The sequence below is a fragment of the Oncorhynchus nerka genome, linkage group LG27 (genome assembly GCF_034236695.1).
Source record: "Oncorhynchus nerka isolate Pitt River linkage group LG27, Oner_Uvic_2.0, whole genome shotgun sequence".
NCBI lineage: Eukaryota > Metazoa > Chordata > Actinopteri > Salmoniformes > Salmonidae > Oncorhynchus > Oncorhynchus nerka.
The window spans coordinates 75,091,992-75,106,752 of record NC_088422.1 but is presented as its reverse complement, the minus strand read 5'-3'; the positions used below and the strand labels follow the sequence as shown (position 1 = coordinate 75,106,752).

Sequence of the window (14,761 nt, the reverse complement as noted above, 5' to 3'; positions counted from 1 at the left end):
TTGTCAGTGAAGAGCACTTTTTGCCAGTCCTGTCTTGTCCAGCGACGGTGGGTTTGTGCCTGTAGGTGACGTTGTTGCTGGTGATGTCTGGTGAGGACCTGCCTTACAACAGGCCCGACAAGCCCTCAGTCCAGCCTCTCTTAGCCTATTGCGGACAGTCTGGGCACGGACGGAGGGATTGTGCATTCCTGGTGTAACTCAGGCAGTTATTGTTGCCATCCTGTACCTGTCCCGCAGGTGTGATGTTCGGATGTACCGGTCCTGTCCAGGTGTTGTTCCATGTGTTCTGCCATTGCGAGGATGATCAGCTGTCCATCCTGTCTCCCTGTAGGGATGTCTTAGGCGTCTCACAGTACGGACATAGCATTTTATTGCCCTGGCCACAGCTGCAGTCCTCATGCCTCCTTGCAGCATGCCTAAGACACATTCACGCAGATGAGCAGGGACCCTGGGCATGTTTCTTTTGTTTTTCAGAGTCAGTAGAAAGGTCTTCTTAGTGTCCTACGTTTTCATAACTGTGACCTTAATTGCCTACCCTCTGTAAGCTGTTAGTGTCTTAATGACTGTTCCACAGGTGCATGTTCATTAATTGTTTATGGTTCATTGAACAAGCATGGAAAACAGTGTTTAAACCCTTTACAATGAAGATCTGTGAAGTTATTTGGATTTTTACTAATTATCTTTGAAAGACAGGGTCCTGAAAAAGGGACGTTTCTTTTTTTGCTGAGTTTATATTTGTCCTTGTTTAAGGTATTTTACCTGCTGAAAGGTGAATTTGTCTTCCAGTGTTTGTTGGAAAGCTGACGGAACCAAGTTTTCCTCTAGGATTTTGCCTGTGCTTAACCATATTCCATTTCTTTTTACCCTAAAAACTCCCTATTCCTTGCCGTTGACAAGCATACAACATGGTGCAATCACCAACATGCTTGAGAATATGAAATGGTACACTGTGTTGTGTTGGATTTACCCCAAGCATAATTCAGGACAAAAAGTGTATTTCTTTGCCACGTTATTTTTCAGTATTACTTTAGTGCCTTGTCGCAAACAGGATGCATGTTTTGGAATATTTTTTATTCTGTATAGGCTTCCTTTTCACTGTCATTTATGTCCGTATTGTGGAGTAACTAAAGTACGATGTTGTTGATCCATCCTCCATTATCTCCTGTCACAGTCATTAAACTTTAAAAAAATCACCATTAGCCCCATGGTGAAATTCCTGAATGGTTTCCTTCCTCTTCGGCAACTGAGTTGGGAAGGGTGCCTGTATCTTTGTAGTGACTGGATGTAATGATACACCATTCTAAGTGTTAATAACTGCATCATGCTCAAAGGGATATGTCATGTCTGCACCCCCCCCCCCACCCTATTATTGCGCAGAGTCCATGCAGTTTATTTCACTTGTTAAGCACACGTTTACTCCTGAACTTATTTAGGCTTGCCATAAAATGGTTGAATAGTTATTGACCCAAGACATTTCAGCTTTTCATTTTTAAATCATTTGTAAATATGTTTTTTTAAATGTTTTATTGCACTTTCACATTATGGGGTATTGTATGTACATCAGTGACACAAAACCTCAATTTAATAAGTGTTTAATTCAGTCTGTAACACAACAAAATATGGAAAAAGTCAAAGGGTGTGAATACTTTCTAATGGCACTGTATTCACCCTTGGTATTTGCATGCTCACAAGTTATGGTAAGTGAAAGCTTTGGCGATATGGAGATTATGCATCAATATGTTATGTAATCAAAACAAAATTCCACACTAAACATAGACATTTTCTGTAAGCACATGTTCTGCAGCAAAGAGTCCGGGCTTAAAATGTAATGGGAGCCAGAGGAGGGGGGTATTGATTGTTTGTTCACTCTTGATAAGAGCCCGTTGCCATAACGACTCCCCTGCAGATTACCTTCCTTAGTCCTGTGAGAAGCCTACTCTCTGTGGGAGCCTTCCTGTGAGTTAAGACACTGAAGCTCTGTTCATACCTGGTTCTAACATGCACCATTTATCCTGATCTTGTCCACATTCCGATTGTGCCCACATCTTCAGACAGGTGTAGACGATTACAAGATGCACTGTGATCTGGTTGTGATCAGATCTTCCTGACCACCTCCGGAGGTAGTCAGGCAAACATTGGGAGAATCTCAATTGAATACTCCTCACATGCTTTCACCTTGCCTTCTTAAAACCCATTGGATGAGAAAGCCAGAGATCCCTCCCCTCTGACATCCTCCAATGGGTTTTGAGGAGGAGGTGAGTAGAGAGGATGCATTTGAGATTCTCCCATAGTATCTGGATATCTTACAAATGTAGATGGATCTGGACAGTGAAACCATTTTTAAATCATCAGTTTCAGACCTTCTAAAATCATTGACATGTGGCACCATTTACTACTTATGGCATGTATTTGTGTCTTAAAATAAACAAACACTATTTTGAAAGAAAGTCTGTCAAATAAGTTACATTTGGGGAGGGACCAAGACATCTAGTCACGATGCGGACACAGTGGACAGATATGAGAGACATTTTAATTCCATGTGTAGAATGCGGACAAGACCAGGACAAAGGACGCATGTTAGTGCCAGATATCAACAAGACATGAATGACAACCTATACTGCAAAGCGAGAAAATCCATGAACTTAACACCGTTGACCTCGAACATAAATTGCCTCTCTGATCATCTATAGAAACATTGCACAACATATCTAACAGGAGATAGATAGATCTTGATCCCTCTAGGTCCTAGGAAAGACAAGTCCAGTTCAAGATCAGCAGATCTCCAAACTCAAGTCTGGCACACTTCGAACAAGGCTTATGTATCATTTGTTCAATGTAAATGTTAGATATCTTGTTGTATTTAAAGGGATCACGTATTGCACATAGTATACCCAGAGAAAATGAACGCATGAGCAATGCATGTAAAGTCTTTCAAGGACATCTATTGTTGCACTATTGGCACTATTGAACAAAGTGCTGATTTCCATTGCTGTCTTTACCTCCCTTTACCTCAGATGAACAATTGAGACCCATATGCACAATTTTGAATAGGAATATGTCCCCAAACTTCATTGGTGACACTTTACACTAAATCGCTCTTATACTTGTGTAAAAACAATGTAATTACTCTATTAACAATGTAATTATTCAAGTAATAACATTTTATTAATATTTTTATAACCTTATTGCGTTGTATTGTAAATGATATAACCTATCCCTAAGTGGATAGCATAACAGTGCTGAAGTACTGATTGAATGTCTCTCCAAAGTTGTGTAAAACGTTTCTTTGATGTACATTAGCAGTGTTTTTGGATCAGCTGAGCCTGAGTAAAGGAGGGATACAGTTTGATTCATCTTAAACATTGATGTTGTTATCATGTAGCCCAGGGGTCTCCAACCTTGTTCCTGGAGAGCTACCCTGCTGTTGGTTTTTACTCCAATCCCAGTTGTGACTAACCTGGTTTAGTTTATCAAGCAGCTAATTCTTAGAATCAGGTGTGCTAGATTAGGGTTGGAGTGGAAACCTACAGCTCTCCAGGAACAGGGTTGGAGAGCACTAATGTAGGCCTTGGGAATCCCTTAGTCAGTGTGTCTACATGTTGTTTTATACATTGAAACGTTCACTATATTGAAAGGCTGTGGGCTCAATTCAATCAAACCTGGATTGCGGTAGTCTGTAAACAAAGACACCAATCATTGCTCTGGTGGGTTCAATTGAATTTCAGCTCGCACCTGTCTCAGTGCGTTTGTCAACTGTGCACAGAAAAGGCTTGTAATGAAATAAGTTGGGTTACAAATAGGTTTTGATCCAGCATGTGGTCCATGTGCATGTTTCTTCATGATACATAAAACATGGCCCAATATATACTGAATATGATAGTAAAACAACTGTGTCAGGTCCTTACAGTTGTAGCAGATCACAATGTCCCACATAATAACAATAATACTACTAATAATACATATGATATAATTCGTATATTAACACAATGTATTCAAATTTAATCAATCATACATATATACCCCTTGTATTATTATTATGATTCTTATTATTATTGAACAACCTGCTGGAGATATATTGCCAGTGCTTAGTTTCTTCCCATCCTACTGAAACCCGAGAGGAGAGAGAGTGCATTGCATCACTACCCACTCCTCGCAGCATTGGTCGCCATCCATCCACCTCTCCTCTTTCCAGTACCAAAACAGATGGTGGAAAAATCATCACATCTGCCGGGACACAGGACAACAATAGACAGCATCTAGCCCAAGAGAACCGGGCGTCCATCATGTTTGCTGTCAAGAGCTCCATGAGGCTGTGAGCGCCGTCGTGATTTTTGACACGGGGTACCATCACGGCAGCCGAGGATTCTTCTCGCGACTGTCTGGGCTCTCCATCGAGTGGGGAAGATGGCCGCCATGAAAATTTTAACCAGCAGTGGGCTGTTCTTAGCGTTCTGTGCGTTGGGGTTGCTAGCCATGGCAATCTGCACCGACTTTTGGTATGAGACAGATGCGCGGAGACACCGAGAAAGATGTAAAAACTACGCCAACAAGAGAAACGACCCGGGGTACATATACATCTCAAATAGCAATCTCCCCCTCCAGATGCCCCCAAAGGGCATTGAAAGGAAAGGTAACAGTCCAAGTGCCGGAGCTCAGCCTCTTATTAGGGAAAAACGGCACTTTCTGGCTGCAGCATCAGCTATGGAGTCCCACTGCAGTCGCCAGTTCAATTCAACCATCTCTGGGCTCTGGAGAAAGTGTCATCGAGATGGATTTGACCTGGAGACAGAGGATCTCATATATAAAGGTAAGGATGCTACAGCTAATAGCTTACCAGGCCCTGGTGTGATGTGGTACTGATGCAGCTCACTGAGTGTAAGCATGATGCTCAGATCCAAGTTTAACATGATTTTATTGATACACTTGGCATGGGATTAACTGATGCTCGTAACTGTCACTGTATGGCCGTTGCCATAATAATATTTTACAAGAGGGGCTTTTGTTCAGCATTGTAAACTTCAGTAGGAAATAAATAATCAGTAAATAATTTAAATGGGAATGCCAGTTGTATACGTGACGCCGAAGACGTGAAACCTGCGTATTTTTTTACGCTTTGTGTGTACAACGCTGTCCATGGTGCTGAATTTCTTTTCAGGCTTTGCGCCCAGCCCGTTCGCCTAGCAGCAGCACGCTATGGCGGAGGAAAGGGGTTCTTCCCTTGTAAAAGCGAAACGGTTTTTGTCTCAGGTGCTATTTGGACTGCTCAATTTTGATGAGTGCATTTGGCATCTGTTACATTAAAATACTAGATAATGTGTTATGGGTGATGCGTCGACTGCCACGGGGGAGATCGAGAGAAGACCAACGACTGAATTATTGATAAACATCCTGGTTCGTGGGAATTTTGAGCTGCAGGAGAGAAAATCACAGTGCATGGAACTCTCGCAGAACGGCCTCGTCCGATACATAACAGCAGAGCTTTCTGTGCAATGCCATGAGGCGTTCATGCCTGACTACTCGGAGATCTGACGAATAATGAGAGAACAACAGCATCAATTTTAGCAGAAACACAGTACCTTCGTTTAAGGAAATTCAGGACACTGAATATTTTGGAGAATTTCCCACACATTATAGCGTGTTTGTTTACCATGATTTTTTCCTTATGTATTCAATCAGATTCGAACTGTCCAGAGTAGGCCTAGAGGACAGTGAAAACATACATGTTCATGGGTTGTTCCAAGAAAATGAAGTTCCTTTTGCATCCCTTTGATATTTTAAGTAGAAATTGTGCACCAATGTTGAATTTCAAAAGCCTGTTATATTAAATGAAATGGAGAATTCAATAAATATTTACATTTGTAACAAGAATAAAGACTGTGGTGCCAATATTCAGCATTTTGACATGTCACTCTATGCACCCTCAGTGACTTCTAGGAATATTTGAACCCACTTAACCCCAAAACGTATCTAAGTTTTCAGCATCATTGTAAAGCCCTAATTATTTTGTTGCTTTGAAAAAGTAATTTCTGAAGAGTATTATGTATTTATTTATTTAATGTGATTAGTGATTCATTTACGTCCGTCCCTCATTTTAAGGTCAACCCTGTTACGTGAACTTAGCTCTTTTTTTATATGGGGAAACTATTCATTTTTCTAAAGAAACACTGAACACCTAATAGATGGGTTAGCTGACAACGTCACGAAAACGATGCTCGCGATTCAATGGGGCAGAAATATGTGTTGTTATTCTGGATGGCCAACTAAGAACAATGACAAGCTGCAATGTGGGGAATCGTATGTGGCTCGTTTCAACTAGTTGTATCTTGTTCTTGATACCATGTCTTGTTTTGACTGATGTCATGTCTATGCTAATATGGCTCAAATTTGCTAGTTAGCTAACCAACAACTGTAACGATGTATTTGAGAGACAACAAGTAAGTGCTCATTGTGCAAATGTATTTGTTTTCAATAAACATGGGAGAGGAAATACAGTTTACATGTTGTCAACAATCGAAGCCAACCCTGTCTGTTTATGCCCCATAGTTGCGCATGCATCGGTTTTGTTAATCAACCAACATCTATAGTAAAACCATAGTGTAAAAGCAGGTGAGTTGGTTCTCTTTTTTTTTGCCTGTTTTGTGGTGGGAAACTGAGCAGGTCGAGCACAACACGTAACCCTAGAAATGTTTTAACAATGTCTTTTTGGGGGGTGAATCTTGCATTTAATTGTCATTCTGTTTCACACAACAATCTTCCATTCCCCATGTCATAAGTGGATTTACGGCTGACTTCAACCCTGTTAAGGTCAACCCTGTTAAGGTCAACCCTGTTACTTTATTTGGCACTTACCATAGTCATTTTTTTTATTTAACTTGAGATGGAAAAAAAAATCAGTTGAACATGTGGTCTTTATAACAGAATGTTAAAATTAGGTGAAAGCAACAAAAAAAACGTCATAAAGTTACACTTCTCAAAAGGCACCGAATTGGTGGAACGACCCTCATGCTGAGGTAAACAGTTACTGTTGTCAGAATTGTGGGAAAGTGAGCTTCTTTCTTTGATAGAATAAGGTAATCTGTAGCATATCATAAATCGACAACAAAATCCACTACATCCTCAGGTTGAATTGTATTGAGACACATAGGCCCACTGGACAACATGATATTCTCTCTAGCTGCTCCCTTGTTTATCAGAATGATGAGTAGGTCTGCATCTGCAGACACCTCACAACTCAAACCTCAAAGTGTCTCTATAGTGAAGTTAGTAGGTCTGTATACCACCATCACAGTAATACTGATATAAGTAACCTGGTGGGACCAGGGGGTAGCCACTAGCCAGATATGTTTGTGATTCAATGCTACATCTATGGCATGAAAACAAATGACAGATCTGGCTACCACCACACTATGAGACCAGAGCACATTGAAAGTGATTAATCTGGCCAATACTATAGATTCTCCTCTGTAACTGGGACATGGACCCCAATGCAGAAATGTCTATTTCCTCTCTCAGGCTGCTATAGTTCCATATGAGGCTGTGAACTGCTGGCTCCATGTTTTAGCCTGCATACAGTACTTTTTACTTCCTTTACTTCCACGTAGTTGAATGTTTGCAGCTGAAGTTCAGGTGTTCTAAGAGTGGAGCTTCACACTTGGACTTTTGACAACTCTATCACATTTGGTAGGCCAATAACAATGTGTTGGTGATATCCCTGCCTCAACATTGGGTTCTCATATTTGATTACTTGTTTTTGCTGCCTTTGACCTAAAATGTATCAAATAATATTAGCGAGTAGGTAGTCAGATCTGCTACTGAGCAAGTGCTTAGTAAATTGGTCTCCATCCATTGTTCTTGGTCTTGAGACTCACACAATGTTAGATTTTGCAGAAGTAGTCATGGGACATAAATGTCTCACCGCTCATCTGGATGTATTGTGCTTCCCCAACGAACATGAGAACAATGAATTATGTATTTCTGTACTCTGAACTGAGTGAACTCAATATGAAATCCTTGTAAAACCCTTTTTTGAACATTCACACTAGTTCATCCTTTCTTTTTTGATTCTTTCTCTTGTTTATGCCAGAACCATTCAATGTGACTGACTAGGCTTCATGACAGGGGTCTTCTTCCACACTTACAAAACCACGTCATAAACATATTCCAGCATAAATCTCCCTTCTCCCTGATCTAACAAGTAACTGTTGGTAAATCAACCACAATGATTACAGTACACAACATCCAGGAATATGTGAAGATCTTTGCAATAATCATATGTCATTTGAGCATACATAGGTGGTCTATCTCATCGCAGTGATATGATGAAACAGTAATGCAAGATTAGTCTCTTCCTGTTGTTATAATTGGTCTGGATACCCACCTCGCACGGAGAGATAATTAGAGGCTGATCTACATGAATGATGCCGGATGCTGTTTCTGCTCTGAATCACAGCTAGCTGTCTCTCACGTTGAGGCACACTGAGGATATTGCATGATGACATCATTCACAGTGACACAAAGGACTCAAAACAATTTTCCTCTTTTAGAACTACTATAGTGTCTACATGTTTAGCTGAGTCACTATATTCAGTGTGGTTTAGTTTATTGTCTGCAAAGCAGCCTGTTTTATCAAGGTCTTATCAAGACTGTGTTTCTATCATAATCATAAACTCTTTTCTTTAGGTTTGATTCAGCGGTGCATCCCAGTCAAGTATCACTACTCTTCCTCCATCCTTCCGCGCAATTTACCCATCAACATCACCAAGACCATCCGTCAGGATGAGTGGCATGCACTCCGTAAGTCTGAGCCTGTCTGTCTGTCTGTCTGTCTGTCTGTCTGTCTGTCTGTCTGTCTGTCTGTCTGTCTGTCTGTCTGTCTGTCTGTCTGTCTGTCTGTCTGTCTGTCTGTCTGTCTGTCTGTCTGTCTGTCTGTCTGTCTGTCTGTCTGTCTGTCTGTCTGTCTGTCTGTCTGTCTGTCTGTCTGTCTGTCTGTCTAATGGCTGTCTTACTGGCTGTACAGTATGTCTGGACTCTCCCTGTGTTCAATCATTTTCTCTCTCTCTAGTTCTCTTTCTCTCTAACTGTTATCTCAGGATCAAATACATTTAAAGTGGCGGCCATTGAGAGCAATTTCATCTTCTTGTTATCGCTGTTCACCCCTCCCTTTCGCCCTCTCTAGTTCTGATATCCTTCAAAAAGATAAGGAAGATTACATGTTTCCATGAAGTGACAGGGATTTGTAAGGGTGTATGGCTCTATTTGTGTCAGGAATATTTCAGTGTATCATATGCCATGAATTTGATTGTGCAGACATTGCATTTCTGTGATGTGCATGCTATAGATCCCACTGGCAGATCCTGCTCTGATCTCCACTGTTCTTTGTCCACTAAAATGACGGAGGTGTGTGTCTGTTGGTGCAGATCTACGCAGGATGACGGCTGGCTTTGTGGGCATGGCCGTGTCTATCATCCTGTTTGGCTGGATTATCGGAGTGCTGGGCTGCTGTCAGCAGCATGACCTAATGCAGTATGTAGCTGGACTACTCTTTCTCATGGGAGGTAAGAGCTGGCTCCTCTCTCTGTTAGGTGTGTGTGTGTGTGTGTGTGTGTGTGTGTGTGTGTGTGTGTGTGTGTGTGTGTGTGTGTGTGTGTGTGTGTGTGTGTGCGTGCGTGTGCGTGTGCGTGTGTGTGTGTGTATCTGTCATTTTGCTGTTTGCTTGAGTAATTGGAGATGTCTTTGTTTGATGCATTGTGTAGACTACAGTAGTTGTGGTTATATGCGCTTGTGTGTGAGAGAGAGCTATATGTGTGAACACATAGGTTTATATAATAAGATGTACAAGAAACTCATGACTGTGAATGTGAAGATGTTACCATTTATTGTCTGGCTGACCCACTAGGCCTACCAACATAGGAATGACATAATACTGTATATAGTTCATTGAAGTTGCTGTGAATCCCATACATTTCCGTTTGTCTCCTTGTCCTCCCTCAGGAACATGTTGTATCATCTCCCTGTGTACGTGTGTGGCGGGCATCAACTTTGAGCTGTCGCGTTACCCACGCTACATGTATGGCCTCCCAGAGGATATTAGCCATGGCTACGGCTGGTCCATGTTCTGTGCCTGGGGGGGCTTAGGCCTCACTCTGCTGGCTGGTTTCCTGTGCACCCTGGCCCCATCCCTAAGCACCCCCTCCCGTACAACCGTCCACAAGCCCAGGCAGGAGAATGGAACCGTGTGATGGGACTGTGTGACTGGCCCACGGAGCACACAAATAAGCAACACCCATCCAACTTCGTCCACCGTTTTTGTCCAACCACCATCTCACCTCATCCCCCTTACCTGTCCATACCACCCGTCATCCGTCTGAATCATGAGTGTACCAGAGAAATTGTACATGGGAGAACAGAGCAAAGACAAACCACACCAAACTGTACTCTTTACTGTACATCTAAGACACACAGAGCAATGGCCCCCAGAATACTTTGGGACATGGCAAGACCTTTTTGTTGTTAAACGTTTGACTACTAACTCTATGGAAGCCTAAAGGCGACTGTTTGTCTGTTTGTTTTTCCCAAGAGGAATTGTCTTAAAATGGTGCTCTCTTTTAACACACACAACAAAGAACACAGTCCAAGAGCTTAGAAAGAAACAACAAGCATCTCTAAATGGAACAAACCAACAAACAAGAACATGTGGCAGAGCATCCTGTCATCATTCCTCTTTTAGTCGGGTGGTCTGTACTGTGTTTGTTATTGTTCGCAACAAAATATTATGCTGGCATAAACTGTCCATTGTTTTGAATCAGCTGACTGATGTCAAGCATTATCCCTAGGAAGGACTTTACAGTTTAAGCCTAAAACCTGCTTCATGCAGCAGAGGACCAAGAGCACAAACTGGAAATGGCAGGCGTGGAACAGCAAGATACAATTTTGAAGAGCAAATCTTTCAACGCTTCTATGATTCAGTATGTACAAATGCATCTCTACGTAGATTCAGGTCATTGTTTGTATAAAGTAACTCTTGAATAAGAAAAAAAAATTATGTTTGTTTCGAGGTAACAATGGCAATTTGGGTCTTCAGTGATGTTGTTTGCTGGAATAAATTGTACGCTTCATGATTAGAAGAATAAGAGTGATTGCAAGGCACATTAAGTACTGTTTGAGAGTAGCAGAGGCAGTTAAAGGTCCAGTGCAGTCAAACATGTGATTTGTCTGTGTTTTATATATATTTCCACACTATGAGGTTGGAATAATACTGATAATGCCATTTTAGCGTAAGAGCTGTTTGATCAGTTCTCCCCTCCCCACTCAGACCACTCCCAGACAGTCCTAGCAACATTCTTGCTTGGGAAATTGCACTTTGCTAAGAAGATGTTTTAATTGAAAACAATCACAGTAAGGTACTTGATTATTACCCAGAAATGATTTGATATTGAAATAAAAACGTCTGCATTGGACCTTTAAGGATCAGTAAATATTGTATGTTGAAGGATGGGGTTCAATGAATAAAAATGTAACCTTCTGGTAACACATTCAAACTTAGAAACAATGACAGACAGTAATTTACAGTTATAAGTGACAATAGTCTTGGATTTGGCAGGAATTGAACTGCAGACACCAGTGTTGAACTTGCATTTAAATGTATTCTGTCACAAAAACCTTCACATAGCACAACACATTGTAGCAAGTATCAATGCATTGAGTGATTTGGTTTGTGTGAATTGCTGCAAAATGCAGGTATTTGCACAGCATAGATTCCCAAAGCTTCTGTTAAAGTTTATCATTGAATCCATGTCTTATTCAACACAACATTTCTGTTAATATTCTTCTGTCAGTGAAAATGGGTCATGTTGAGATTTACATTGAGAGAGCAGTAGGGCTGTGAAAAGTCATACTTAATATCATGTTTACATCAGTAACACCACTGGTATGTTGTTTTTCCTGTCTACCAATCCTTCTCTCCTCACGTTTGATGCACATAGCTGTTCTCTGTATTCTTCCTCAGTAGGGGGAAACTAGGAATCAGCTCAGGTCTCTTGGAGACAAGACCAATAATGTGGCAGCTTGTAAGCAGACAACATGATGTCCTGTTAAAGCATCAACTGCATCACTTTAGTATGAAGGATCCCTTTTCAGTCGACCACTTTCCTGCAAGTGGGCCGAATGAATTGAGGGAGCTCACCATTTCTAATTTCAGTGCCACTTTTGCCCCAGGCAACAGGCAGTCATACTGGCCCTTTGCAGTTTTCTGAGTCCCCATCGCAATTCATAGAGATCAGGAGAGGTCAAAAGGCCCTCATTTGGGTAACATTTGATCAATGTACTCTGTAAGTACCCAGTTATTGCAGGACTTGAGAGGTGTAATAATGATACAAGCACACTTGTGTATTACATAAAGGGTCTGGGATGAAACTCAGGCCATGTTATTTGTGGCAGGTCTGGGTTCAGACAGGCTTCGGAGGCTAGCACTACACATGAATTAAGATGGAATTACAGGTAAGATGGAATTGAAGTATTTTGTGAGTACAGAGTACTCAAGGAACACCGTTTTGTTACCTATATTTTAAAAAAACACACTCATTGTGACACTTTTTCAGCAGTGTTATGAGGTGAGGTGATGAGCTATAACCTTTCCAGTGAATTAGTGTTTGACTGTAGATAAAAAAAACATTGCCTCAAAGTGACTACAAAGTGAAACATCCAAACATTGCTACTATATGTAGCACCACCTCAGACTTGTAAAAGAGTTGTGGATATTGGTGGTGTTCTGCTACCATTCTGAGCTCATCCACAGTCTTCTCCTCCAGTTTATATCAACACACATGTCCAGGTTTTGTCCCTTAGATCTCTAAATTGACCAATGGTATTGAATGCATGGATAATTGCTACAATAAACAATACATGTATTGCAATTGCGTTGTTTGAATAATGATAAAGGTTTTGTTGCTAATCCGGTTGAGAGAGAAAAATATGGGTAGCAGAGCAAGATTTCTGAAAAAGTGGTCAAATGGCCACGTAAAAAAGAATGAGAGAAGGGGTAAGCACAATATACAACTTGTATGCAAAAGTGACAGCAAAGTAGTTCTCTTAGTGGGACTTCTAGTGTTTCATGAGGAACTGGAAAGTGTTCAGTGTGAGCAATGTGGGACACTGTGTACAAATGCCACAATTTCAAGTGGCACCTCTTTAAGTAGCACTGCTATGATTTTCTACATGTCATTTATACTGGTTCAATCCACGAGGATGGAGAAAGACGATTAAAAGACATTATAGTCTCGCATGAGATCATTATGGTTCATTTCTTTTAATGTGTTCAAACTTGTGTCCATTTTTTAATCTAATTTATTTTACTGAAATAAAATGTAATTAACATACTATTCTGAAGTCAAATGTGTCTGTATATTTCATGTATTTTAGATGTCTATGTCATCTTATGTCACAACAGAAAAACACTGAGCTTAGGTAAACCTCTTCCTGTGTACTGCCCATCTGGGCTTACATGTACACTATTTCACACTCATAGAGAGTATAATCAAATAGGCTATTATGGTTCTTGCAACCACTGCAGTAAAGTTTTGGTTGGACATGTGGCACATTTTTCAGAGGAATTACATGAATGCCATGATTTGACAATAAAAAAAGCACCATCATCCATCTCAGTTTGTCTTTCATCAGTACGTAGCACATATTCATTCTCCAAACTAAATACAGCATTTATGAGGTTTTAAAAACAATCACATGGATGTTGCCGACATCTGTCAGTTAGTGAGCTGACACTGATTTAGTCCAAATGCTAGACTTACTTTAAGTGGACCTCAGTGGATGAATTCCCTGTAATAATATTAGGCTGTATTTAGACAAGCAGCCCAATTCTGATCTTCTTTTCCACCAATAGGTCTTTTGACCAATCACAGGTCTTTTCAAATTAGATCATCTTAAGGCTGATTTGATTGGTCAAAAAAATTATCATAATTGTGGTGCATGTCTAAATTCAGCCATAGAGGCTAAGAAACCCTGGGCTAAGTGTTACTTGTACCATCTATTGCTTATGACACAGTGCCACCTAGAGGAGTGTTGTGTATTTTCTGGCTGTGTCCTCAGTCTGTTAATTCCAGCAACTGAGAAAGAGTCAAGGCTGCAAGGTAATAGCTAACCATCTGACTACAGATAAATTGATAGTTCACATTTTTGCCCTTTTTCATGCCCATGTGATGTCATTACATGATATTCAATCAGAGTACATTCCAAAATATACATAAAATAATGAAAAATAAACATTTCATAACTGATCCCTATATCGTCTTCTCTCAGGGTTCTAACAAACATATTTTAAAATACAATATAAACCAATTCTTATAGAGAAATGACTGGATAGTCTTCAGATGAGCCCTCATCCAATGTAGTAAAATACAATTCTAGATGCCATTACCTCTCAGCTATACTAGCCATTCTGAATCAACTCTTTTAAAGACTACAGGATCGATTTTTACAGGTAAGATCACTTTTTCAAACTAATCTTACATTTTTTTATATTTTTTATTTAACTAGGCAAGTCAGTTAAGAACAAATTCTTATTTACAATGACGGCCTAGGAACAGTGGGTTATTAATAACTGCCTTGTTCAGGCAGAACGACAGATTTTTAGCTTGTCAGCTCAGGGATTCGATCTAGCAACTTTTCGGTTCCTGTCCGAACGCTCTAACCACTAGGCTACCTGCTGCCCTAAAATAACACCATACCAGGTATTTTGTTGAATTCCTTT

At 40.6% G+C, this 14,761-nt stretch overlaps 1 protein-coding gene across 1 annotated transcript; it reads left to right on the top strand.

The window, feature by feature from the left end:
- The first annotated feature begins 4,162 nt into the window (after nucleotides 1-4,162).
- Nucleotides 4,163-11,643, top strand: LOC115112413 (transmembrane protein 178B-like). Its single transcript, XM_029639462.2, has 4 exons — nucleotides 4,163-4,807; nucleotides 8,680-8,793; nucleotides 9,417-9,554; nucleotides 9,991-11,643. Exons 1-4 carry the CDS (start codon nucleotides 4,405-4,407, stop codon nucleotides 10,236-10,238), a joined length of 903 nt encoding a protein of 300 aa, XP_029495322.1. The 5' UTR covers nucleotides 4,163-4,404; the 3' UTR covers nucleotides 10,239-11,643.
- Nucleotides 11,644-14,761: the final 3,118 nt, after the last annotated feature.